The sequence below is a fragment of the Zalophus californianus genome, chromosome 4 (assembly GCF_009762305.2).
Source record: "Zalophus californianus isolate mZalCal1 chromosome 4, mZalCal1.pri.v2, whole genome shotgun sequence".
Lineage (NCBI taxonomy): Eukaryota > Metazoa > Chordata > Mammalia > Carnivora > Otariidae > Zalophus > Zalophus californianus.
In genome coordinates this window covers 1,016,210-1,041,303 of record NC_045598.1, presented here as the reverse complement: position 1 = coordinate 1,041,303, position 25,094 = coordinate 1,016,210, and the positions used below count along the sequence as shown (strand labels likewise).

The following is a 25,094-nucleotide window of genomic DNA, read 5'->3' as shown; positions in this document are numbered from 1 at the left end:
AACCGTGGCCTGCGTCTCCTCCAATGTGGAGGTCAGGACACCTTCCCCTCCGACAGTGTCACGAAGGGCTCCCAGGGGCAGCCTGTGGGGCGGGGGTGCGTGGCCAGGGGCGGGTTCCAGCGCGCACATGGGAGGGGTCGGGGCGCGCTGGCGGGGGTGGGGGGCGGCCAGGTCCACAGCGCACTCGAGACAGGAGGTTGGCGGGGGGATGGGTCGGCGAGGGGCGGGGCGGGGCGGGGTCTGTGTCGGGGGCGTGGTGCCCGGCGGGCCGCTCACTTCCGCCGGACGCGCGGCTGGGGGCGGATGGAGGCGGCACGGAGGCCGCGGTCGGGGCTGCGCAGCCGGAGGCCGTCCTCAGGGGGCGGGTGAGGCCGGGGGCCGGGAGAGGTGGTCGGGGGGAGGCGTGGGGGGGTAGGGGGGAGGCCAGCGTCCCCCGGCCGCTCCGAGGCCCCGCGCCCACGTGCTTCCCGGAACCCGACTCGGTCCCCCCCCCGCGCCGGGTTCCCCGCTGAGCTCTCCCTGCACCCCCCCAGCGGCCGCGGGGGGCCCCTCCCGGGGGATGGCGGCGAGTGCGCGCGGCCGTGGGCGGAGCTGCTGCGAGCTGGGAGCGCGGATCTGAGCCCCGACGGAGAGCTGCCGTCGCTGCCCGCCTTCCCCGGCCCGGTGCGTAGTGGGGGGGGGCCCCCAGGGCGGCCGAGTGTGGAGTGGGGTGGGCGCCGCTGACGCGGCCCGACGACCCCGTTTGGCAGGAGCACGGCCGAGGTCCCGAGCGCACCGCGCCCCCCGAGGTGTTCACCGTGGGAGCCCGGACCTTTTCCTGGACGCCCTTCCCACAGGCCCCGAGGGGAGGCGGGGACCCAAGCCGTTCCTACCGGGTGCTGCTTGGGGCCCGGGGACGCTCGGGGTCCCCTGCCAGGTCCCCGCAGCGACGCCCCGCGCCTCAGCCCCGCGGGATCCCTGGTCCCCAGGAGCAGCTGTGGGAGGCGACCCTGCGGAGCTGCCCCATGTGCCAGGCCAACTTCGCCCCCAGGTGAGCGCGCCCGGGCCTGGGCCTCCATTCCTCTCCGCTCACCCCAGCCCTGTTTGGGAACCACAGCCACGTTTAGAAGGCCGAGGGGTGCTCGGGCTCAGCTTCGGCCTCTTCAGGTGGTAGTTGGTGCCTGCAGAGTTTGCGGGGCGCAGTGACTGAACCCGTTAGCCAGTCGGCGCAGGTGTATGGTCTGGGGGTCCACCGCTCACTCATCCTGTGGAGTCCCGTGGACAGCCGGCAGTCTCCCTGGAGCCCCACCCCTAAGTCACAGGGAACCTGGTGGTGACCGCCATCTCCAGGCTGAGGCTCCTCCAGGGCCCCCCCAGGCTGTGGGTCGCCAAGCAGTTTCCTGTTTAAAGTGCCCCACGGGTATCTTCCTAGGGGTAGGTTTTAAAAATGAAGACTTTTTGTGCCTAGAGATGCTGTTTTCCTTTAAGAACTTGTTTATATTCCTTTTTTAAAAAAAGATGTATTTACTTATTTTACAGAGGCAGGGAGTGCAGATGGGGGGGAGGGGCAGAGGGCGAGGGACCAAGCAGTCTCCCTGCTGAGCATGGAGCCTGACGCAGGGCTTGATCCTATGACCCCGAGATCACGACCTGAGCTGAAACCAAGAGTCAGACGCTTAACTGACTGAGCCACCCAGGTGCCCCTCTTTATATCGTTTTTTAAGTAAGGGGAATCGAATCCAGTTTTGCTGAGATGTTAAACCCAAACTGCCAGCTTGTCGGCCATGTCGTTGCACAGGTAAGGACACAGGTGTGGGGGTCCTAGGGCTCAGGTGTAGTGAACGGACAGTAGATGTCAGTGAGTGCGCCAGCTCCAGATTTCCTGTGGCTGAGCGATGGTGTGCAAGTCACAGGCCGCGTCTCTGGTCGTCCAGAAGCAAACACCATCCTGGACAGTGAGGGCGACGGAGCTGACGGCAGACCAAACGCTCTCAAACCCCTGGTTCGGGTGAGCACACGGAGGCTGCCCACGAAGATCTTATGATCCCGTCGTGATCCTGTCGGTCGGTGGTCAACTGTCTGGGCTCCTCCAGTCGGCACCGTTGTTATGGGAACAAGGCTTTGAAAGCCCAGTGTTGGGGTGAGCCCAGTACCCCCATATTTACCTCCTTGTGCCCACACAGCCGAGGGCTGGGGAGGCAAGAGCAGCCTGGTTTGGGCGAGGCGGTGGCTGTCCCGCATGGGGACAGGGACAGGGACGGTGCATGTGGGTGAAGCCGCGGCAGGCGGAGCCACAAGCGGGGCCTGGAGGAGGTGGCTCAGTGGCCCACGGGAGCACCGGGGAATTGGCAGAATGTTCCCAGACCCAGCATCTCACTGCGTTGCCTCTTGCCTGTTTCGTGTTTTGGGATGGTTGTGAGTTGCAAATACTGACCGGCTTGCTAGTTTTGAGAATGTGGTGAACACTCTAAACACCGTGGTCTTCCTGACTCACGCCTAGTCCACAAAGTGCAGGGGCAGAGGACGCCACTGCAGGCCCTGGCGGGAAATGTGTTTTCTTGGCAGAAGCTGTCAGGGTACCCCAGCTTTCCTCCTCTTCGGAGGGGGCTCGTCCTTGGGATGCTGGTGTTTCTATACAGTCTAAAGGAAAGATTCCCGATGACAGAGACGGAGGAAAAAACTGCAGTTTTGAGTTTCTTAAGCAATTAAATTAAGGCTTGGCAGAGTGCCTCATTTTTCCCAAAGTAGGTGTCAGTGCAGTGGGGTCCGGGCCTCAGCGTGTCTGAAATGCTCGTAGCGCATTCTTCCATGTGACTGCAAAGGAGAGGGTCCTCGGGCCAGGACACACCCCTCAGGTCTGCGCAGTGACTGGGGAGACATGGTCGCTGCAAACAAAGGCGCGGGCCCTTGGTGGGATGCTCCGGACCGTGGGGCAGGGAGACAGCCTGGGCCGTGGGAGGGTCCAGTGTGGCAGGTGCACGCAGTAATTAAATGTCCAACTGTCTTGTGACTTTCCCTAGAAAACTGTCAGCTTTTAGTGATTCTTGGGAGAAATTGTTTTAATATATAATATCTTTTATTTAAAAGAATATTTTTTTAAAGATTTTATTTATTTGAGAGAGAGAGAGAAACAGCATGAGAGAGGAGAGGGTCAGAGGGAGAAGCAGACTCCCCGCTGGGCCAGGAGCCCGATGTGGGACTCGATCCCAGGACTCCGGGATCATGACCTGAGCCGAAGGCAGCCACTCAACCAACTGAGCCACCCAGGCGCCCCTTAAAAGAATATTTTTAAGTGAACTCTACAGCCAGCATGGGGCTTGAACTCCTGACCCCTGAGGTCAAGAGTCACATGCTCTGCTGACTGAGCCAGCCAGGCGCCCCACTTGGGAAATTTTTGACTCAGAGGCTGAAGCTGTGCTCTGCCCTTCTGACAGGCCACGGGGGCGACTGGTGACCCAAGGGCTTCTGGTGACGGGTGTGCTTTGGGGACAGGGCGCTGTGGGATGAGCGCACTGTTCTTCTCAAAGCCTTAGCGTTTCCGGGTCACTCAGGACGGCTTTATTCTGTGATGCGACGGATGGTTACGTGGTGGATTCGACAAACGGGGTGTGAAACCCCGTCCCCTCACTGCTGAGTTTGCGTGTTCTGTGGGCTCAGGAGGTGGTTGGGAGGGTGGGCTCCCACGGGCCACTTGACGTGGGGATGGGGAAGCCAGAAGCTGAGTTGTGTCCCATGTGTGCCAGGGGGAGGCCTGGCTTGTTGGCACTGTGCCAGCTCGGGGCCCTTGCGGGTTGCTGTGTCTGAGGCAGACGCCTGGAGGCTCTTGGTCCGAGTCTCCTGTCCTGCAGCCGCGCCTACGGCCACACACGGGGCTTCGATGTGATGGAAGGCAGGCCCGTCTTGGGCAAGCTGCTGCAGAAACTGCGTGAGGGACAGGGCTGCCGAGACCGAGTTCGCTTCCTCGGGGGAGGTCTGAAGGGTCCCAGTGGGTGCCCCCCCCACCCAAGGGGTACCACCTGGAAACCCCAGACAAGGTGACCCGGTCCAGACCTTAGAATCTTCTGGCAGCCTTGGAGAGAGCAGGCAGGGGCCCCAGGGACTTGGGAGCACACTGCCCAGCCCTACGAAGTCTGAGAGGGCAGCTCACGGCCACCAGAAGGGGCACAGGCACCCAGAGCAGCAGGGTGAGAGGCGGTGCTGTGCCCCACACCATCTTGCAGTGATGCTCCAGGGACGGGCCTTTCTACTCTGGTCTGTGAACTTGGCCAGCTGAGCAGGATGGCTCTAGATCGGACAGAGGAAGGGTCACATCTTGGGAGGTCTCTGGGGCTAGGGAGAAGCCATGTGGGCAAACCCGCCTCAGAGGCCATGGCGCAGAGGCGTCTCTAGCGGGGCCCATGGTGGTGAAGGGGGTGTCTGCTCTGTCAGCTGCTAACAGAGGCCCCAGGGGCCCCACTGGGGAAGGCCGCGGGGGCAAGACTGGTGCGCTGAGCTGCGCTCTGTAAGGGCAGGTGGGGCCCTGGCCACCGTGACACGGGCCGGCCTGGGACGGGCTGTGGGGGACATTTAAGTCCCAGCAGGAAGGGGGTCATCACCCCTGCTGCCGAGCCCAGGGAGATACAGGGAGGAGGCCTGGGCCCGTCTGGAGCATAAGGGTTGCAGGAGTGGGGTCTGGACTGGCCTTGGCCGAGGGCAGGAGGCCGAGGAGCTGAGGGCAGGCCAGCCGACGGGTGGACACAGGAGCGCTGCCGCTTGCAGCCGGTGGGCCCGGCCGCGTTGTGGGAGTGTGTCCCCCGCGGTCCTGCTGAGCACCGCAGCTCTGCCGCTCTCTGGGGCCCAGCCAGAAGCTGCCGACCCCCAGCTCTCAAGCACATCGGAGATGGTCCTGCCTGGTCCGCCCTCCTTGATGTGGTCAGATGAGATCAGGGATGGAAAGTGCTCTGTGCCACGAATCCAGACCCGTCTGCACACCCCACTGGACACCGAGAGGCCAACCCACAGGCCTTGGAGCCCCCAGAGCTGTAGGTTGGCAGCCTAGGTTCACTGAACTCCCTCCCTAAGGGGGCTTGGTCCCTCCACGTCAAGAAAACAATCTCAGACTTGAGCTGCGCACGCACCTTCCACCCACTTCACTTCCCTGCATCTCCGGACGGACAGTGAGTGTGCTCCTGGGGTCCCAGCCTTCGTGCTTCTCCTTTTTGGGGGGCCAAGTGGGGTGGTTTTCGTAAGAGAGGACATGACCCTCTGACGGACCCCTGACGGAGGCCGAGCTGTGGGCAGGCTGGGGAGCAAGGAAGGGCTGCCCTCGACCTTGAGGCCCTGTAGAGGAGCTTCTGACGCTGTCCTGTGCACCGCCGGGCGGGCTTTCGGGCTCCAGGACAAGCAGTTCACTGGGAGCTGTGAGGCTCAAGCCGAGTGGGTTCCAGAATCCCTGGGAGGCTCATTCAGACACAGGGAGCCCCCCTCCCCCCAGACGCAGGCGCCTGGGTGAGCCTTGAGAACGTGTGTCCAGGTGCGCTGAGCGCCTGGCCCAGAGACACAGCCCTGGGGAACAGGATTTGGGAAGGCCTGTTCTGGCTCGTGTGGCCCCCCCGGACCTTCCCCCCGTTCCTGACCAGCTATGGAGACCGTCGCGGGGTTCTCTGAGCTTTGGTGAGGTGGTCACACCAGGGAAGGGCGTGAAGGTGCGTGGTGGGTGCCCCGGCCAGGTGGCATGTGGTCAGTGCTCCCGTGCCTGGGTGACTCTCCTCCCTCTTGCAGTCTGGCCCCGCTGGACATTGATGGCCACCTTGCTCAGTGCCTGGCGGAAAGCACGGAAGACGTGGCGTGGTGATGAGCCTAGCCAGTGCGGAGGCCCAGCCTCGCCCTGCTGGAACCGTGTCCTCTCCGTCATGGAAGCCACGTGTTAAAACATCAGTGTGGACTCCTGGTGTGGTGTGTTTGTATCGGGACTGAAACCCGGGCTCCTCTCCCTTTTTGGCTGACGCTAAGCAGAGTGCTCTCCTGCCATCCAGGATGGACAGAGTCGTCACTCAGCAGAGGGACCAGGCCCAGGTGGATGAGCTGAGACTCATGAGCAGAACTGGCCACGTCTGCGGACAGGCGGGGGCAGCATGTTTTCCTGCCTCCGCAGACCCCGCTCACACCGTGTTTTAATTCCCCAGATGAAGTGCTCATTACTCAGTGTCGGCCACCCACGGGTGGGTGGGGACTTAAGTGCCAGGATCGGGCCAGGCGCCATCGCAGTGGGCAGGCCAGTGTGCCAGAACATTCCACATCAGCCAGGTGGTGTTGGGCTTCCGGGACCAGTGGAAAATGGGGCACAAGAGCACCCATAGGGTAGCTCTCCTTCCAGTGCTGACAGCCCACAGATTCTGGAAGAGCTGGGCTTTCGTGGCACCCACCGTGGCCGCAGAGCTGTGGCAGCAGGGAGTGGGTCACGAGCCACGAAGACACCGTGGAAGAACCTAACTGCACGTGACTAAGGGAAAGACGCTAGTCTGCAGACCGCCTGCTGCATGACCCCCTGCTGCATGATGCCCTGTAGAGGCTTCTGGAAAAGGCAAAACTACAGAGACAGTAAAGAGACCTGTGGTCACCCACGGACGGGCACACAGGACTTCGGGCAGTGAGGCCACTTTGCATAATCTGCACTGGTGGGTACATGTCATCATTTTGCCCAAACTGCGCTGTGCCCCCAAGATGTGCACCGAGCACCCTGGGGACGATGACGGTCTGTGCGGTTCGTCGGTGGTCACAAGTGGCCCCTGGGAAGGAAGGGTGGGGGTGGGGGTGGCAGTACGTGGGGGCAGGGGCACTGGGAAATCTCTGCAGATGCCCCGCAATTTTGATGTGAACCGAAAAATGCTCTATATAAAGTCTATTTTTTAGAAAACGCTTTCCAGGGCGCCTGGGTGGCGCAGTCGTTAAGCGTCTGCCTTCGGCTCAGGTCATGATCCCAGGGTCCTGGGATCAAGCCTCGCATCAGGCTCCCTGCTCCGCGGGAAGCCTGCTTCTCCCTCTCCCGCTCCCCCTGCTTGTGTTCCCTCTGTAATAAAATCTTAAAAAAAATAACGCCTTCCAAAACTGCTATTTCCTGGAAACACCTACTTTTATCAGAAATAATAGTATGCGTGTTCCTCCAAGTCTTTCTTTAGTAGATGTGAGAAGCCTGCCCTGCCTTGGCCCGCGAACGCTGGCTGTGGGAGGAAGACGGCCGGGGACGGGCGCTGCCTGCTCACCACGCCAACCACAGACCGCGCCGGCCATGGCCACGGCGTCTCCATCCACGGACCATCCAGACAACCCATGCTGCTCACAAATGTTGGGGCTGCTGCTTCCAACCCCCACTGCAGTACTACCTTCCCCTTCTTGAATTTATAAAGCAGATGGCTCTACGTGTCCCCCTGAGCCACCAGCCCGGCCATGTGCACGTCTGCACAAGACCCGCCCAACTGGAACCCGAGCCGCTGTTTGGCAACAATAAATCAATGCTTTCAGTCTCAACAAACCCAGGGCCCCTGTCCTGTTGGAACAGACACTGTCATTGTGCCTAGGGGGGCTCTCAGTGGCCATTTGTTATCCCCTCCTGGGCACACGGGGGTCTCTACCTCCCCGTGTGACATCAGCCCGTCCCAGGGCTCCGCTCACCAGTCCCAACTGACCGCCTAGCCCTCGGGCCGAGGCTGTGCTACTGGATGTCAGCACTGGGCTGTGACCCCCGTGAGACCCAGAAGGTGGCTCTCGGGATCTGCTCTGAGGTCCCTAAATTCTGTCTTTGGAGGCAAGTCTTCCTGGTTGCAATTGTGGTGCTGGTTGAGACAAGTCTCTGTTGTAGAAAAGCTACTCTGCAACCGGCGTGGAATGGTCGTGGGTCTTCTAGATTTATTATTTAAGGCTAGGGGCACTTATACACAGATGTTACTAAATTTTCTAGTTCCAGGGGCGCCTGGGTGGCTCAGTCGTTAAGCGTCTGCCTTCGGTTCAGGTCATGATCCCAGGGTCCTGGGATCAAACCGCGCATTGGGCTCCCTGTGCCGGGGGAAGTCTGCTTCTCCCTCTGCCTCTGCCCCTGCTTGTGTTCCCTCTCTCGCTCGCTCTCTCTGTCAAATAAATAAGTAAAAATCTTTAAAAAAATTTTTTCTAATTCTGAGCATCCTTATTACCGATAAAAATATTTTTTTGAAGATTTAATACAAGATATCACGGAGCTTAGTGTTTGCAGAAATATTTTGTGCAGATTTCGTTTTCAACTTCCTAACATTTTTTGGTCTCCGGGTGCTTCGGTGAGCAGCGTTAGAATCCAGGATCCGTCTGGATGCCGCGTGGCCCCCGCGCTAGACCACGGCGACACACGGGTGTGACATACATGTTAAATATTAACAACAGAAACTTACCGGGATTTAGAAAATGTTCCAAATTTGTAAATTCTTCATCGCAGTGCATCCCCGTGGGCACTCGGACTCCCGTACCCAGTCCCCAGCCGCCACTTGGCGCACGACCCCGCCTGCTCCGGGGCCTCCGGGTGGGTGTCGCCTGAGACTCTGGGCAGGTGTCGCACGTGGAAAAAAGGCACCAGGGAGGCTTCAACATCATGGGCACATTTTATTCCTCAGGACATTACAGGCTAACTCTCCTGGTGGAGCAGGTCAGTTCTGTTTCTGTGGAAAGTGTGCACCTTCGAAATCGTGGGGCAGTTTCTCCCTCGGACACGGTCACCGCGGCTCCTCCGCGGCGCAGGCACAAGAAGCAAACTCCTCCATCACGAAGCCGGCCGCGCGGGCCCAGACGCCAGACTGTTCGGCTCCGAGAAGCGCCGGCTGGACGCCCCGTCCGCGGTCTCAGCGGCAAGTGTCCCTCCTGGCCGCGCTTGGAGCCTTGCGCCCAGCCTGGCATGCATGCGCTGTGGTTAAGGATAGAGTGAAGGGGTCATTCACAGACGTGTCCATGACAGAGAAGACGGCCTCACACGGACTCCTCGGTGGAGAGCAGTAACGGGTTGATGTACTCGAAACCTTCAAACTCAGACTGGTCGATCCTCTTTATGACGTCCCTGTGTGCACAGGCAGAGCACAGGGGCTGGTGTCAGCCCCCGCCCCCCCAAGCCCGCGGCCGACCTGGACGGACAGGGCAGACGGCGGACAGGGCACCCCGACCCTCCCGGCCGCCCCCCCCCCAACCCGCCCCCAGGCCTTACTCATCATCTGGGGTCAGCTGCACAGGCTCGCTGGTGAACTGGGTGTCGAAGTTGTCCAGACCGTACTCGTCGGTTATCTGGGGCTGGAATGGCGGAAGGGCCTGCTTCTTCTCCAACTGGGAAGAACAAGGCAAGAAGTCAGATTGATACTGTTTGTCATCTCCTGGGTTTTCGCAGGGACTTAAACCACAGAACGGAATAGGAAGACACTCCGTGTTTAAACATGTCCTGTATTTGAAGGCTAGTTTTCTCTTCCCTTAAAACAAGTCTAGGAGAAAGCATCTGAAGCCAGAAAAATCCTGAGTTTAGAAATGCTGGCAGCACGGGCCACGTGGGCCCTGTACCCAGGACAGAGCCAGCTGGGCGTCTGCACCCACACAGCCCGGCCCCTGAAGCCAAACCAGGCTGGTCTCGGGAGTGTTTTCTTTCCTACAACTTGGAACCCTGGTCGTAAGGGAGCTCGGACTCGGCAGGGACGCCGCTGCCCACGCCGCTGCTTGGTGAGCCCCTGTCCGGCCGGGACCTTCCTCCCCGAAAAGCCGTAACTGACCCTCTTGTTTCTAGTCACAAGGGATGCTCGTCAGGCAGGAAACAGGGCTTCTCAGGATCCAGACTCTGACTTCCAACTCACCCTTTATGGGGCTAAGACACGCTTGTGCCAGAGGGTGGAGTGCCCAGGCCAGGGACCCCTCAGCGGCATGTCACGCGGGCGAGGACAGTGAGGGCCTGCTCGCTCAGTCCCTCTATGACACACGGGTGTGTGCTGTGCCCGTGTTGGGCCAGGCACGTCCCCGAGAACACTGAGCCGTGAGCAAGAGACACGGGCCCCTGCCCCGTGGAGCCATCGTGTTGGGTCCCCTCCCTGCCGCATAACCACGCGTGAGGCCAAGCGAGAGGAAGCACGCAGCACGCTGCCCAGGCCTGTTGGGCCCTTGGTAGGGCTGAGCCTGGACACGCCGGCCCGCATGGGGCTCCACACGTCCCCGCACAGGCCTGGAACCGTCCAAGGCCGACGTGACGAGCTGTTCCAGTTATAACAGAAGCAGAGTGGGCGTGGGACATGAGCGGCTCGGGCCCCACTTTGGCAAGTGGAGGACATGGGTGTGTCCCAGACACGGACAAGTCCTTCCTGCCGGCTGCCCGACGTGCACAGGGATGTGGCTGGCACGGCATCCGGTCCCCGGGCAGGAGAGGGCATGTGGCAGAGAGGACGGGCTGTCCCTGCAGGCAGAGCAGGTCACCCGTGTGCGTGGGGACCAAGGCCCTGTCCTTGTTGCTTCTCACCTTTTATACACAATTACCCGTGTTCTTTTATATGCAATCTTTTCTGATAAAAAGTTGGGCGGGGGGGCACGTCTTAAGCCATTTCCCCACCTTAGGCCTCAGCTGCTTTAAGATTTAAATAGCAAGTCGCAGCAGACCCAAGGAGCAAGTGGAGCTGGGTCTGAAGCAAGAAGCTCTCCCGGGGTCCTCCACGCCCACCCCCCATCCCAGGGCCCCATCCTCTGGTCTGAGGGCGTGAGGCTGCTCAGCCTCCCTCCAAGTGTCTCACAAGCGTCACCTCCTTTCCTCAGTCAAAAGCAGTGAGCAAGAACAGTGCCACCTGGATGTCGCCCCGGGACAGGCCGCCACTGGGCGGAGTCGGTGTGAGCAGAGAGGATGCTGGAAGGGACGTGCGTGGCGGCCAGGCAGGCTCCAGTTCTGAGGGCCTGAAGGAGGCAAGGGTGGTGGGCTGCCCCGCAGAGGGTGCCGGGGGCCTCGGGGGCTCCGTGAAGCCAGAGAGGAAGCAGGAAGTCCCTGGACAGAGGAGGCTGCCATTGGCAAGGCTGGGCAGGGAGCGGTCCCGTCCTGCGGGGGGGCAGCGGCCCAGACACTGGAGGCTGAGTGTCTGAGGCCTGGGTGGGAGAGGCAGAGTGGGGTCCAGGGTGACCGCATCTCCCAGCGGGGCTTCTCCTGTCCACTAGTCTGTTTCCCCAGCTCCGGGTGATGAGCGCCCCACCAGGTGTGTGCGAGCCAGAGACTGCTGGACCCTGCTCTCCCGGCCGTGGGGGCAGCGAGGGAATTCCAGGAGCCGCCCTGTGAGGGCAGAGGGACCCCAGCACCCATTTTATCAAAATGCTTCTTCCCCTCCACTATCTGCACGTCCCTCCCACCGAAAACAGCATCCCTTCGAGCACCGCGGGCCGCCTCATGCAGTACGTGTCCTCTCGCTCAGGCACGTCAGCAACGGCAGTGGCCGAGCGGGTGGTCACTCACTCCGCAGAGCCACGGGGGGGCCCGCAGGCCCCCATGTCCCCTAGGGGACCACCTGCGCCTTCCCCGACCGACTGGGGTCTGGATGTGGCTTATGAATGTGGACACTGCTCGTAGAAGAGCACTCTCATCATTTCACACGCACGCCATCAACCCTTGGCCTTCTGATCACGGCAAATGCAGGGTGCACTTGAGAACAGTGTTTCCAGCAAGGATGCACTGACCAGAGATGGCCAGATGCCACCCTCAGCGGATGCGGCGTCACAGGCCACTGAGGACTCTCACCGAGGCCCGGCATCTGGCTAGAGCCCCGCGACAGTGGGCGAGGTATCTACGAAGGCCTTTTCCAGCTCAGCGGGATGACACCTGCCTAGCGAGTGCTGGGGGCTGCGCTTTGCAGAACCCCCGAGGCACTGCCGTGGGCTCGGCCCGTCAATACGTGGGCCACGGAGGCTCAGTGTGGCCCGGGGGTTGTGGACGCCAGGCACTTTCCTCCAGGCCAGGTGTCCCAAACTGTACAGATAATGGTCAGAAACCAGCCCAAGTCTTAATTTCCCCTCCCTTGTGCTAGTGGACCAATCAAAGTCAGTTTCTCTTTTGTTTTTTGAGTAGGCTCTACACCCAACGTGGGACTTGAACACACGACCCTGAGACCAGGAGCTGCACGCTCCACCGACTGAGCCAGCCAGGCGCCCCTCAAAGTCTTTTTCTTAATTAAAAAGTACCTGTGCTCTGAATATTGTTCTAAGTATTTGTGTCTAATAACTCCAAGGGAGAGGACGCTGGATTGTGTTTTGAAATCACCCAGCCGCGGCCTGGACAGGGCTGGGTGTGGGCGGGGTGGGCGCGTGGTCTGAGCGCGCTCCTCACCGCGACCCCACAAATGCGCAGACGACAGTCCTGTGGGTGGAAAGTGACAGTGACCAGAGGGAGTGGATGAGAGCTGCCCCGCCCCCGGCGGGCCTCAGCACTGGCCGCAGGCCACCGCAGCCTCGGGAGGGGGAGACGCAACACCGCCCAGAGCGGGGCTGGCTTCCGATCTAGTTTGAGCTAAAGGTCAATGTTCACTTAATTAGCTAGCTAATCTCCTTTGTCTCAGGAGCACAATTTAAAGGTTATATTTCAGTAACTCTGCAGCCAGTTATATGTTGTGAACCAAATTCAGTTCAATCTTCCTTTAGTACCAGGAACCAGGGTGCTAAAGTGGAAAGGGCTTGTATCCTTCACTGTTCACCGCGGCCCAAGATGGGACCAAGAAGGGTAGGTTCTGGGAAACCCACCATGAAACCGGCTCCCACCAGTGGATTTTACACAGACTCAACCAGGCGGTGTGGTCACAGATGAAGGACCTCCCCAACCGGACCCCCGGGCAGCACAGCACGTGGTGGGGACACCGAGGCAGGACCTCTCCCAGGGCCCCAGAGGGCGGCCCCGCCACACCCTTCATCCCAGCCCTCCCTGGGGTGGGGGGGGACAGCAAACGGGTCCCCGTGCTTTACCAGGTCCCAGTCTATGCTGCGGAAGAATGCGTGAGACTTGATATCGGAAAATCCCGTCTGTGGCCGGCAGCCGAGCCTCTCTTTGGGGTCCTAGGGGTCAGAGTTCAATAAGGACCAGTCAGTATGGAGCAAAGCAGCCCAGATTCACAGCCAGAGGACACGCAGCTTCCTTTCCCTCTGTGACGTAAGGGCTTCACCGCATGCCCTCCGCCACCTCAGCACCCAGCTGAGAGCAGACGGTACCTTCACTGAATTTCTCTTGGGCACAATTTCTCGTTCTGTTTTGGCAAGTATGACCGAAGACGCCGAAGCACAGGCAGAGGTCCGGTCGGGAAGCAGAGCCCCCCTCCCTCCGCCCCGGGTCCCGCAGCAGCCCGGGCAGCCACACGCGGGAGGGACGGCCCTCTCGGCGGCCACAGGTGTGTACCTTGTTTAAAAATCCTTTCAGGACGTGGGAAGCTTTCACGGAGAGGAATCGGGGGATCCGGATGGGCTTCTCCAGGATTACTGCAATGAGTGGGGCCCTGGTGAGAAGCCCGGTTCCCTCCCGACGCTCCCTGCTGTTTGCTCTGCCCAGCCGAGAGCTGGGCGGTCTGCAGGGCTCTCGAAACCCTTTCCGGGCAGGAGCGGCCCCTGGCCCCTGCTCCCAGCATGCAGCAGGGTCTCTCTGCCTCAGAGGGCCCCCCCACCCCCCGCCCCGGACGTGCCCCGGATCCTGCAGCGGCCTCACGGACGAGGGCGCCTCTGCACAGGACCACCAGAGGGCGCTGCGGGGACGACCGCGTTCCTGGGCGCCCGCATCCCAGGGGCAGGGAATTCGGCACCTGCAGGTGGCAAGGAGCCCTAACCGGGGCCCCGCCCACCCACGCCTCCAGGGCGCACACCTGGCGGCGGCAGGAAGGAGTCTGGGCTAAATCAGGACAGGCTGTCTTTACCGGTGAACCGGCCCCCCACACCATGGCCGCTCCCACTTCCCCAACCCCGTCCTTGCTTCCCTGAGAGCGGGTGTGTGGGGACGGGCAGGTCGGGCGGCGGGGGGGGGGGGGGGGGGGGGGGGGGGGGAGACCTGAACGCACAGCCCGGGGGGTGGCACCTGAAGCCTCGGGAAACACCTGGTGGCCCACACACCTTGGAAAAGGTAGTCCTCGGTGTTCATGTCGGGGTTGTCGGTGATGATGTCAAAGGGGGAGCGTCCGGCCATCATCTCAAACATCAGAACCCCCAGCGCCCACCAGTCCACGCTGAAGCCTGGAGGGACGGCACAGGCCCGGCCGCGGGCGGTCGGCAGGGGCTCTACGCAGTGGGGAGGCAGGGGAGCGCGGCCGCGGGCACAGCTCTGGCCAGCGCTGGGCCCGGTGCCCCGACGTGCCCTGGGCGGCCTGGCCTCCCCTCTGCCCACCGTCCTGGGGCCTGTGTCTTTTTTTTTTTCCTTAACTAGTTGCAACGCTGTTTCCACATCAGGGCCGTTAACCCTCTTGCTGCCTCTCTGCTGGTTTTCCAGACTGTCATCCCGCATCTTCATCCAGCCTGTGGCCCACCCTCTGGCTGCGCAGACTTGGGAAGCTGAGCGAGCCTGTGGGGCACCCATCCCTTTCACTCTCCTTTGGCTTCCTACCTAAATTCTTGAAGGCCGCAAGCAGTCTTTCCCACGTTCTCCTGCAGTTGCTCTTTCAGGGTGTACTTTATGGCACCGGGGAATGGGAGTGGGAGAGCCTGGCTTCAGTTGTGCCCGCGGCCCCTTAGGCTCTCCGGAGCTGTCGCCCCATCCCATACGGAACCCCCCGGCCCAGGCCGGCTTCTGGACGCCCGATCCCGGTCTGCCCATCTGCCATCTGTCCCTCCCTGTCTGGCTCCTCAGTGACACGGGGGTAGCAGCCTGGCGGGCGCCTCTGACCCGAGAGCGCAAGTGACCTGCCCACCTAGCAAGCCCCCATTTTAATGCAAAGAAAATGTTTAAAAATATCTGATGGTGTATTTGTGACATGCTTCACTGAAAACACTAGGACACACGAGTGTGTGGGGTGTGCGCACGCGCATAAGCCTGCATCGCACAGGGCACTTCACACTCATGCACGTGCACCACACACACGTGCACACAGAGCGATCTCATTTTTGTTTCGAACCCAGAGAAAGCGGAGGGGCAGACACGCGGTCCGCAGGCGCTGCAGGCGGGTTAACCTGTCCCCCTCGGTCACTCCCCCACCGATGGGGGCGGCACGCAAGCCGGCGGCACTCGTGTACGTGTGTGTGGCTTTGCCTCCTTCCCCACCGCTTAGGGCTCCTTGATAAAAGGAATGCCATCCAGTCCCTCCAGCTGGGGACGCGTGAGTGGACACCCAGGAGGACAGACAGGGGCCACACAGGTTCGAATAAGGGCTGAGGCCAGATGGTGACAGGGGCCGGGAACAAAGTGAGGGGTGTGTATTTTAGGTGTCATCAGTCAATAAAACCGCTCTCCCTGGCTACTGGGCTCGGGGCCCAGAGTCCGGGTTAGGACCCCCGGCAGGGTCAGCCCCGGGCCACCTGGTCCCCTCTGCTCCGGGACCACATCCCTGAGAAGAGCATGCCTCCAGGGCCCAGGGGCTGTCCTCATCTGCACCTGCATCTGCCTGCCGCGTGCCGGCGAGCAGCTCCCCCGCCCGCCCGACAGCCCCCCACTCACCATACTCCTCCCCCCGCAGGATTTCTGGGGCGATGTAATTTGGGGTTCCGCAGAAAGTGCTGGTCGTGTCACCAGGGCCCAGGCCTTCCTGTGGGGACAAAGTCGGTTAACCCCTCATCGGTGGGACGATGTGTCTCAGAGAAAGCCGGCTCAGGACCCTGAACGCGAGGCCCCTGGGCCCCCTGGAGCCGCGGTGACCGGGCGCTGGGCACCTCTGACCACGCAGGGGCGTCGCCCACGGACCGCATACTCGCCTTGCACATGCCGTAGTCTGTCAACTTGATGTGGCCGTCAGCGTCGAGGAGGACGTTGTCCAGTTTCAGATCCCGGTAGATGATCCCTCGCTCATGGAGGAAGTTGAGAGCAATACAGATCTCAGCAGCGTAGAATCTGGGGGCAGCAGAGAGAGCCCAACAGGGAGCTTGGGCGGGAGGCCCGTGCGGGCAGAGTAGGAGCTGGGGGGACGCCGCTGATGAAGTGACCAAGAGCATGTTGTTACACCCTCTGACCCTCGGCTTTGTCATCGATAAAATGGGAATAGTATCACCAACGTTCCTGTGCCTATTAGGACAACTAAACACATGAGCTAGGGTCTTGAAGACATGTGCACAGCTCCGTCCATAACTGCACCGTTCACTGTGGCCAAAGGTGGAGACCACCCAGGTGCCCATCGCCGGACGGACGGACAAGCAAGCGTGGCCCCTCCACACAACGGGGTGCTGAGCCCTGCTGCGACACGGATGGACCTTGCGGACGCTCCACTCAGTGACATGAGCCAGTCCTAGAAGGACAGATGCTGTCGGATTCCCCCTCAGGAGGTCGCAGCGGGGACCGGGGAGGCCGGGGGGCCAGTGTCTCATGGGGGCAGAGCGTCAGTCCGGGAAGATGGAATGTTCCGGAGACGGACGGTGGCGACAGGCGCACCGCTGTGTGAATGTGCTTCACGCTGCTGAGCCGTGCACTCGCAAAGGGCTAGCACAGTGAATTTTACGTTCTGTCCACAATTAAAAATGAAAATGCTCGTGTGTGGGGAGTGAGCGATGCCTGACTTACTACCTGCCTTTCCCAGAAAGGACCTAAGGTGACTCACAAAACCGCATGGAGGTGTTTTAGGCGAGGAAGCAAGGAGCAGGGAGAACCATGGAAAGGAGGCAGAGTGGGCCCCGAGGCGGCGGCGGTCGGAGGGCGGGTGGCCCTTAGGGTCACTGTCACCTAAACAGAAACAGGTTCTTCTTCTCCGAGGGCCAGGGCCCTGCTTTGCATCCATGTAACCAGAACCAGAAGTGGCCCAATGCCCACTTAGGGGAGTTTACAGCCAAAATGTATGCCCCCCGCCCCCGCCCCTCCCTGGTTTTGGAAACAGGAAAAAGGCAGAACCATGTGCGGTGCCATTGTGCACTCTCTCCCCCCGGAGCATCCTCCTCTCTCCCATGATTGCGGACCCCTGAGCCACACTGCAGGGGACAGTGGCGTCCTCCCTGCCATGCCCCCCCGGACTCCACCTCCCTTCCAGCTCACTGCTGGCCTCCGAGGAGAGGCCCCGCTGCCCGGCCTGTGCCTGCCCGCCCACCAGCATGGCACCCACCTGGCGTGCTCCTCCGGAAGCTTCCTCTGTCTCTGCATATGGAACATGAGGTCCCCGCCATTGACGTACTCTATGACCAGGAACAGCCTGAAGGGAGAGAGAGAGAGAGAGCAGTGGGGGCTGAGACCCCATGCGGCCCCCACCGGACCTTGCTGGAAGCAGGCGCAGCGTGGGGAAGCCCCATGACCGGGACCAACCAAGCCTGGTGCTGGCAGGTCAGCTCTCCTCCGGTGAGGCCGAAGCAGGGAGGTGCCCAGGGTCGCCGAGCCCGGCCCAGGCTGGTGAGGAAAGCAGCCCAGACTGAGAAGTCGGGCTCGGCACCCAGATCCCTGGGGCATCATCCCGGAGGACGTCAAGAGATCCTACCCGCTGGGTCTCTTGTTCTGATCGTTCTGATCCTGACGTAGGGAACCTGACCGAGAGCACACATGACAATTCCCGTTCAGCCGCTCATGCCCCCCAGCACAGAAGCCCACGTTCTCCCCACGGGGCCGGCAGGGCAGGGGCAGGATACGGAGCTGCGGGACCACCCTGGAGGCCGCGGGGCCCAGGAGAGCAGGTGCACGGGCCAGGGGAGGGGGTGGTCATGTCTGTCGAGTGACTGCTCTGCCCACCGAGTCTGGATGGACCCCAGGGAGGCACAGGAGGTGCTCTGTCCCCAGAGCTGCCCCGGTGGCTCGGGTGGGGGCAGGGCACTAAGGAGGCACTGAGGACAGCCGACAAGCTTGCAGAGGTCTGGACACTAGGGCGGAAAGAAGGGGGTGGGGCTGCAGGCTGGAGCCTGGCCACTGGATGGACTGTCCCAGCGCAGGGGTGACTTGGAGGCAGGGAGAAGGCCTGGGGGCAGCTGGGGCCAGGGTGGGCCAATGTGACCCTTTGTGACCCTGTGTGACCCCGTGACTAAGGAACTGGGACCACACACCATCCCCGTCTCCAAACACTCTACCACGTGGATCCTTCTATGCGACATCTTTCTCGAGTTCAATGAGATGCCATTTTCAAAATTAAATTCAGGCACACTCTTCCAGAAATATCCTGCTGAGGGCAGCTCACGGTTCCTCTGGGTGGGGAGTCGGAGTGAGTGCAGACAGCTGACGGGGTCGGCTGGTGGGTCACAGGTGCCCCGCCCTCTCGGCCGCCGGGAAGACGGGGGTCACTTTATTTGAGTGAGTACACGAGCTGAGGCCACCCACGGAGGTTCTCATGCATGCTTACAAGAGCGACGACCTGAAATCCGTCAACACGCAGATGGAAACGGGCCTAGACCCCAAGCGAGCAGCCGTGACCCTCTCGGCCAGCGAGGAGCAATTCCTTCGGCCCTCGTTCTGCTACCCCGCCTCCAGAGGATGTGTCTGGAAGGGCAAAGAGAGCCTGACCTCCCCAGGATTCATTCACCTGCGTCCGTAAAGCTTTGCCGGCACAGAGCTACGCCCGCTCACATACGTGTTGTGTGTGGCGGCATTCACACGACAGTAGGCGTGAGAGACGGAAAATATGTACCATCTGCCCTTGGCAGAGTGTCTGCTCGTGCACGTCCAATCCTGTCAGCCACCGTGGGGAAGCGAGGTGGTCATCACCCCCGCGGAGAGACCTTGGACCTAACAGTTAGCCAAAGTGTTAAAAAGAGTGCATTTATTCAAAACTCTTAGAGTGACTTCAGAGCACAGGACAGAGACTTTCCACAACGACCAGGAACTGTGTCCCCAGTTGGCGCGGCTCGCTTGAGAACCTGCCGTCCCGGAGGAGAGGCGTGCACCCCGACGCTGCGCTCCCAGGAAGCGCCTCCAGGGCTGCTGGCCCACTTTGGTGGTGCCTTTCCGTAACAGGGATAAACCTGACACCACTTCCAGAGAAAATAACAAAACACACAAATTCTGGGAAAATATCGACAGCCTCAGGGAGCTGAAAAATGAAGGGGGCGTTTCAAAATGTAGAGAAGTGGAAGCAGGGCGCCTGGGTGGCTCAGTTGGTTAAGCAACTGCCTTCGGCTCAGGTCATGATCCTGGAGTCCCGGGATCGAGTCCCGCATCGGGCTCCCTGCTCTGCAGGGAGTCTGCTTCTCCCTCTGACCCTCTTCCCTCTCGTGCTCTCTATCTCTCATTCTCTCTCTCAAATAAATAAATAAATAAATCTTAAAAAAAATAAATAAATTTAGAAGTGGAAGCAAAGGTAGTTTTGTTTCCTATCTGGGGGAAAGCCTACCATGGGCATTGGGGGGGTTGGTCCCCTGTCCCAGGAAGCCCCTGATCAAGGGATTTGTTCACTTGGCAAAGTTTATCGCCCAGTCACAGCGGAGGACCTTGGTTTTCTTTCCACGGAGGCTGCAGACGTAAGGCTTTTGGTTTGCTTTTTTTCTTTTTTTGGTCTACAGATAAACCTTAAGACTACTTTTGACATTTCTTCAGAGCAAAACTGTACCAGAACCATGCGACGCTCATTCTCTGACGATGATGCTCCCTGTGACTCAGGGCTGGCTGCCGTGTCCACGGCTGAGCCCCGTGGGGTCCACCTCCTGCTCGGGGGCGCCTGGCGTATGCGGCAGTTCACGGCGTGGCTTGGGAACGGCACGTGTCCTTGTACCCATGGCCCTGGGTCACGTGGCCACACCCAACCCGGAAGGAGGAGGGTGACGGGTCCAGAGGCCCAGGGCTGCCCGCCAAGCTCAGATGGCCGCACTAGGCCAGACTCTCCCCCAGTCTGCTCGGACGCTGCACCAGGAAGGGAAAGAAGCAGGGCTGTGGAGTGGGGTCAGTTCCTAACCCCCCCGGCCCTGGTCACCCAGACGGGAACCTGGGGGCTGCGGCCCCTGCTGGCTGGAATAAACGTGGGCATAGGAGGGCACTCACAGAACCCCCGGGCGAGAGCCGGACGCGGACTTGCTCCTTAGGGCCGAGGACCTACCACACCCTCCCCCACATCACCCCTGCCCCCCTCCCCCCCATGGAATAAAGTACCCAGCCCCCACACATCGGCTCAGAGGGAAAGACCGATACCGTAAGACAAGAGTATGCTCAGGTCAACAGGTGATGCTATAAACTAGGAGCTGGTCATGTCCAGTCCGCCACCTGTTTGTAAATAAAGTTTTACTGCATGTGTCTATCGTCACGGACCGTGTATGGCTGTCTTTGCACCACGACGAATACTTCCGACACAAACTGCGTGGTCCTCAAAGGTGAAAATACTATCTGGCCCTTTGAGAAAAAGTGCTAACTGCTAGTACACAACACGAGAACAGCTTTTACAGCCCTCCCTGAACCTCAGGCTGTAGACTCAGCACGTCTGTGCATTAACGTTTAACCCAGAGACTACGAGCCAGACGGGGAAGCGGGGGCACCAGAGAGGTAAGGGAACGTCAGCACCAGGAAAACGTAAACTTCATGTTCACAAAAACTGGGAGGCAAGAGGGGTAGCTCCTCTCCCCAAACCGCAGGCCCCAGTCGTCCCAATGCAATTTAGAATGTTCTAGAGAATAAATGAGAAAATTCAAAAATCCAGTAAAGACTGCACAAGAGAGAGCGTACAGATCAAAACCGGAATGAGCATTAGCGGAAACCCGCATATGAACCATCCGTAAACAGAGTCTAAAAGCACAGAAGGGGAACGATATGCGGAGAGCAGCCCAGCCTCCCAGGGAGTCGAGCATCCATCAACACTAGTTACACTTCGTGATGGTGCAACTCACGGGTTTAGGAGCCCTGAGGACTCAAACCCATCACAACCACCTCCCTCCAGGCGAGAAGACTTTGGAAACACTTCCACGTTCTTTCCTGACAGTAAACGAGAAATCGATGTAAATGTCCTTAATGACTCTCCCAGCCGGGTCCTGGCCTGTCCTCTCTCAGCCTATCTAGAACCTTCTGCCAACTACTGGGGCTGAGAGCCTGCAAGCTGCACCCCCCGCCCCCGGCTCCTTGGCCACAGGGGGCCCTGGAGGAGACCAGGCGACAGGCGTTCAAGGGGCAGGAGGGGATGGCTCCTGTGTCCAGCAGCTTGGCGGGCAGGGGGCGCGCACCTCTTCTGTGGATCCCAGTGTGGCAGCCGCAGGTGGGGACATGGGTCTCTGCTGTCCCCAACCTCCTACAGCCTCTTGTGGTAGCAAATGCCAAGGCTGCCTGTCTAAAACCTGCAGGGCTGTTTGGTTCTGCTTTTCCCACCACAGCCGATGGTGCACTCACGGTGCAAACACCAGGACGTTCCCACGAGGTCAGGAAGAAGCCAGGCTTGCCGGCCACCACCAGCCACCGCACGCAGTAGGCACAGGCCGTGTCATCGGAGACCAGTAAGCAGGCATGGGCTGGAAAGGAGGGTTCATCCGTCTACCGACGTCCTAACCGCACACCTGAAAACCCAGGAGAACCACCGCCCGGCTCAGGAGGCACCGAGCACAACGCGGACACGGGAGCCGCACACGAGGTGCTGGCCGCTCTGCTGGGAGGAAAGAATTCAGCGGAAATGAGTGACGAGTGCTCAGGACAGACATTATGCCAGGAAGTGAAGACTCTGCATGACTAAAATGTTACCCACATTGAAAAGTAAGGAGCAACAAGGAAGACACAAGATGCAAAACAAGGGCCGCGACACACCGGGCACCGCGCATCTGCAGAGGGACCTCCTCCTGGGCACTTCCCTGCACCGTACAATTGCACAGGGGCGCCTGGCCGGCTTGGTCGGAGCAGCGTGCGATGCTTGACCTCGGGCTCGTGAGTCTGAGCCCCCCGTTGGGCGTAGAGATTGCTTAAAATAAAGAAGAACAAAAATAAAACTGCATCAAGTTTTTAAAAGAATCTATTCTTTCATGGGGTTTCTGATGTCACCAGGTAGTTGGCAAAAGCACAGTTTAGGTCCGCCCGGACAATTTCCTCAACAAGAGGAGCCCCTCGCGTCTGGGCCCTCATGCCTGCCCGAGGCCTGTCCTGGGTGAGGACACGAGGGGGCCCACGGCCTCACCCCAGTCAGGCCTCCACGCCCGGTCGGCACAGTCCCAGGACGCTACAGAGCAGGGCCCGCAGCCATGCTCTTCCGCTCCACGCATATGGCAATAACCCGTCTGCCCCAGTGCGGCCAGTTGCCTCCGGATTAGGAAGACACACCACCTGCTCGCACGTGAGAGTGGTGTGCGGTCCCCAGTGGATGGAGGCCAGTCCCCGAGGGTCCGTCCCTGCTCAGGGTTTTGGGACAATGCGTCGACGGCCACCGCAGTGTTTCTAAGAGCTGCGCCGTCTACATGTACCTGCAGAAGTCAGGCAAACCCCTCCGAAATCTCCTAACTGCCGCAGTGAGTCCCAGGCCACTTGGGACGGAAGAATCCTTCCTCCCCATGCCGCCGCCCGGGCTGGGTTGTCCGCGGCCCTAGCCACCCTGCCCTGGGAGCCTGGGGGCTGGGACCGAATCGTAGCCGTTTTAGGCAAGCCAGATGGAATGGGAGCAAACTCAGGGCTTTGGCATCACCACCGCGCCTCAGAACAGAGGCTGAACCGATACCCCGCACGCACTCTGCTGCCTGTCACTCAACGTCTGCTCCTTCTATTCTGGGCTTCAATTAAATTATGACTTTAACAAATTTATTGTGTTTTGAAGGTGCAGTGACTCATGTGCTCACACGGACTCCCAAGGTCTCAGATGATTCCTGCTGCGCTCATGGCCTCCCTCCACTAGCAGAGGCCCCGAGAGAACTCGGTTTTCCTTTGAGCCCCCCGGGAGGCTTGACCCGGCCATGTCTCTGCTCACCTGCCTCTCCGCATGTCTACTATCACCCCCACTCGAGGCCTGACCTCCTCCAGCGGCCACCGTATCCACAACCACCCGCTGGACAGGTGCTCACGCCGACCTGTGTCCCCCAGCTCTCCGTGTGCAGACCCTCACTTCTGCCCCGAGATCTCCACCGCGGTGTTGCTTGGGGCATCCTGCCACCCACTCCTTGGCATCAGGCGACACATACCGTCCTCAGCTCCGCTCTGAGGCTTCCTTCCAGGCCTCGATGTGCCCGTGTCTGGACCCTACACTGCCAGTCCTCCTAGGGACCGGGCAGCGGGCTTCCCCAACAGAACACCACCGGGGCCTCAGTTTCCCTGGAGCCTACGCGGTTGTGGATAGCTCCAGGATGACCCCTCACATCTCGAAGCCCCTGTCTCCTCCTTGTGAACACACACCACCTCCTCTGGGACTCATCCCTGTCCGCCTCGCCACACGCTGCTCCCTCACCACATTCCCACGCCCGCACTGGAGCACCGGGGTCCCTCCCTGGGCCGGGGCCGTGCCTGAGCCCAGCTGAAGTCTCTCTGGAACTGCAGGCAAGTGTTCAGGTGTCCTTTATAAGGAAGAACACACAGAATAGCACCGGCTAAGTGGCATTTAATATCCAGATGCCACTTTGAACCAAGAACAATTCACTCAAGTGCTGAAGTCAGCACACAGCGCATGGAGCTCTTTCATTAACAAACAAGGTGTAACAGGTCCGCTCTTTTTTAGACAGTGAGCACATGTTCCACACGAAATGGGTGTAATATGATAACTCGAGGCACACAGTTAAAAGGTCGTATATCTCAGAGCAGTGAGCCAACTGTAAATATTTTAATGGCAGCTTGCTCATCTGAGATCTGAGATCATGCTAAGTGCGAGAAATGTCCCCAAACTGCAATTTTATGGGGGGACTTGCTAAAATAGTCACCTCAGCTACAATCTTTAGCCCATTTTTCCCAGAATAGCTCAAACAGAAGCAATTTTGTAGTTAATTTTCATCCTGGCCATTGTCTGGGAAGGATGGGCCGTCTGTGTGCTGTGGAGCACGTTCTTCCACAACGCAGATGTTTATCTTGTGTTAGAAACACCTGTTTTATGCTGTGTGTGGCGACACAATGCTGAGTAAAACCCAGGGATCCTATGTAGCTGTGAGCACAGAACGCAGCCGACCAGGGTGGGCGCTGGATTTGAAGGGGAGAGAAAAGAAACCTTTCTTTCTCCCCATCCTGAGGCCCTGGCAATGATCGCGCTCAGTGCAAGCTGCCGGCTCATTTGGCAGACTTCTACCGCAGCTGCCCCCCAGCACCAGGCTCGGCTCTGGTGGTTGGTCGTCCTGTCTGTCTGCAGGTGTGGCAGGTCGGGCTCCGCGGCCCCTGGAGACAGGCCCATGGCAAGGCCTCAGGACAGCGTGCTCTAGGCGGAGCCTACACCCCTCCCACAGCCCAGGAGCCGAGGCGGCGGCCATGCGTACCCCCGCCAGGCGGAGCTCCCCCCCACGTGTCCGGTCCCTGCAGCTGCCCACACCCCTGCTTGCTGGGGCCTCATCACATTTCACGACTCCAGTCCCTGTGGGTGTCCTGCTGGCCGTGAGGGTTTGTGGGCACAGTGCTAATCACCCCCCGACCGTGACGGGGGACACAGCCCAGCGGTGCATCTGTTCAAAGGCCCAGCGCCAACATGGGCAAGGCCCTCACAGAGGCGCATTCTTTTTTTTTTTTTTAAAGATTTTATTTATTTATTTGAGAGAGAGAGAATGAGAGACAGAGAGCACAAGAGGGAAGAGGGTCAGAGGGAGAAGCAGACTCCCCGCCGAGCAGGGAGCCCGATGTGGGACTCGATCCCGGGACTCCAGGATCATGACCTGAGCCGAAGGCAGTCGCTCAACCAACTGAGCCACCCAGGCGCCCACAGAGGCGCATTCTATCAACGGTTCACCATGAGCTGGGCCTTGCTGTTAACATTTTAACATCTTACTAATCCCTGCAGCGACCCTAAGAGGCAGTGTCCCTGCTGCTCCCCTTTCCCAGAGGAGACTGGGGTACAGGCAGGTTACTCCGAGGTCGCACAGCTGACAAGAGGAGGGCTGGGCCTGCACCCCAGCTGTGGCTCCAGACCTCAGGAAAAACTGAGTGCTGTGTGCATGAGCGCCTCCCAGGCTCTGTTCCTGTGGGCTTCTCAGAG

At 60.1% G+C, this 25,094-nt stretch overlaps 2 protein-coding genes across 8 annotated transcripts in view; one reads left to right on the top strand and one right to left on the bottom strand.

The window, feature by feature from the left end:
• The first annotated feature begins 303 nt into the window (after positions 1–303).
• On the top strand, positions 304–6,575 carry FAAP20 (FA core complex associated protein 20). Its single transcript, XM_027599230.2, has 4 exons — positions 304–365; positions 534–663; positions 750–1,030; positions 5,740–6,575. The coding sequence occupies exons 1-4, from the start codon at positions 304–306 to the stop codon at positions 5,810–5,812; spliced, it is 546 nt and encodes a 181-aa protein (XP_027455031.1). The 3' UTR covers positions 5,813–6,575.
• Positions 6,576–8,563: 1,988 nt separating this feature from the next.
• Positions 8,564–25,094, bottom strand: part of PRKCZ (protein kinase C zeta) — a 104,041-nt gene continuing 87,510 nt past the window's right edge. For 6 of the 7 annotated variants that reach the window (XM_027599159.1, XM_027599202.1, XM_027599174.1 and 3 more), the window contains 8 exons: positions 17,175–17,261; positions 15,844–15,979; positions 15,590–15,677; positions 14,056–14,175; positions 13,355–13,434; positions 12,928–13,017; positions 9,176–9,291; positions 8,564–9,031 (listed from right to left, as the gene is read on the bottom strand). In XM_027599159.1, the coding sequence (XP_027454960.1) occupies positions 8,944–9,031; positions 9,176–9,291; positions 12,928–13,017; positions 13,355–13,434; positions 14,056–14,175; positions 15,590–15,677; positions 15,844–15,979; positions 17,175–17,261 (805 nt within the window). In that variant the 3' untranslated portion in view covers positions 8,564–8,943. Of the gene's footprint in view, positions 9,032–9,175; positions 9,292–12,153; positions 12,329–12,927; positions 13,018–13,354; positions 13,435–14,055; positions 14,176–15,589; positions 15,678–15,843; positions 15,980–17,174; positions 17,262–25,094 lie in introns of those variants that run through there. The other variant, XM_027599166.2, reaches the window with a different exon arrangement.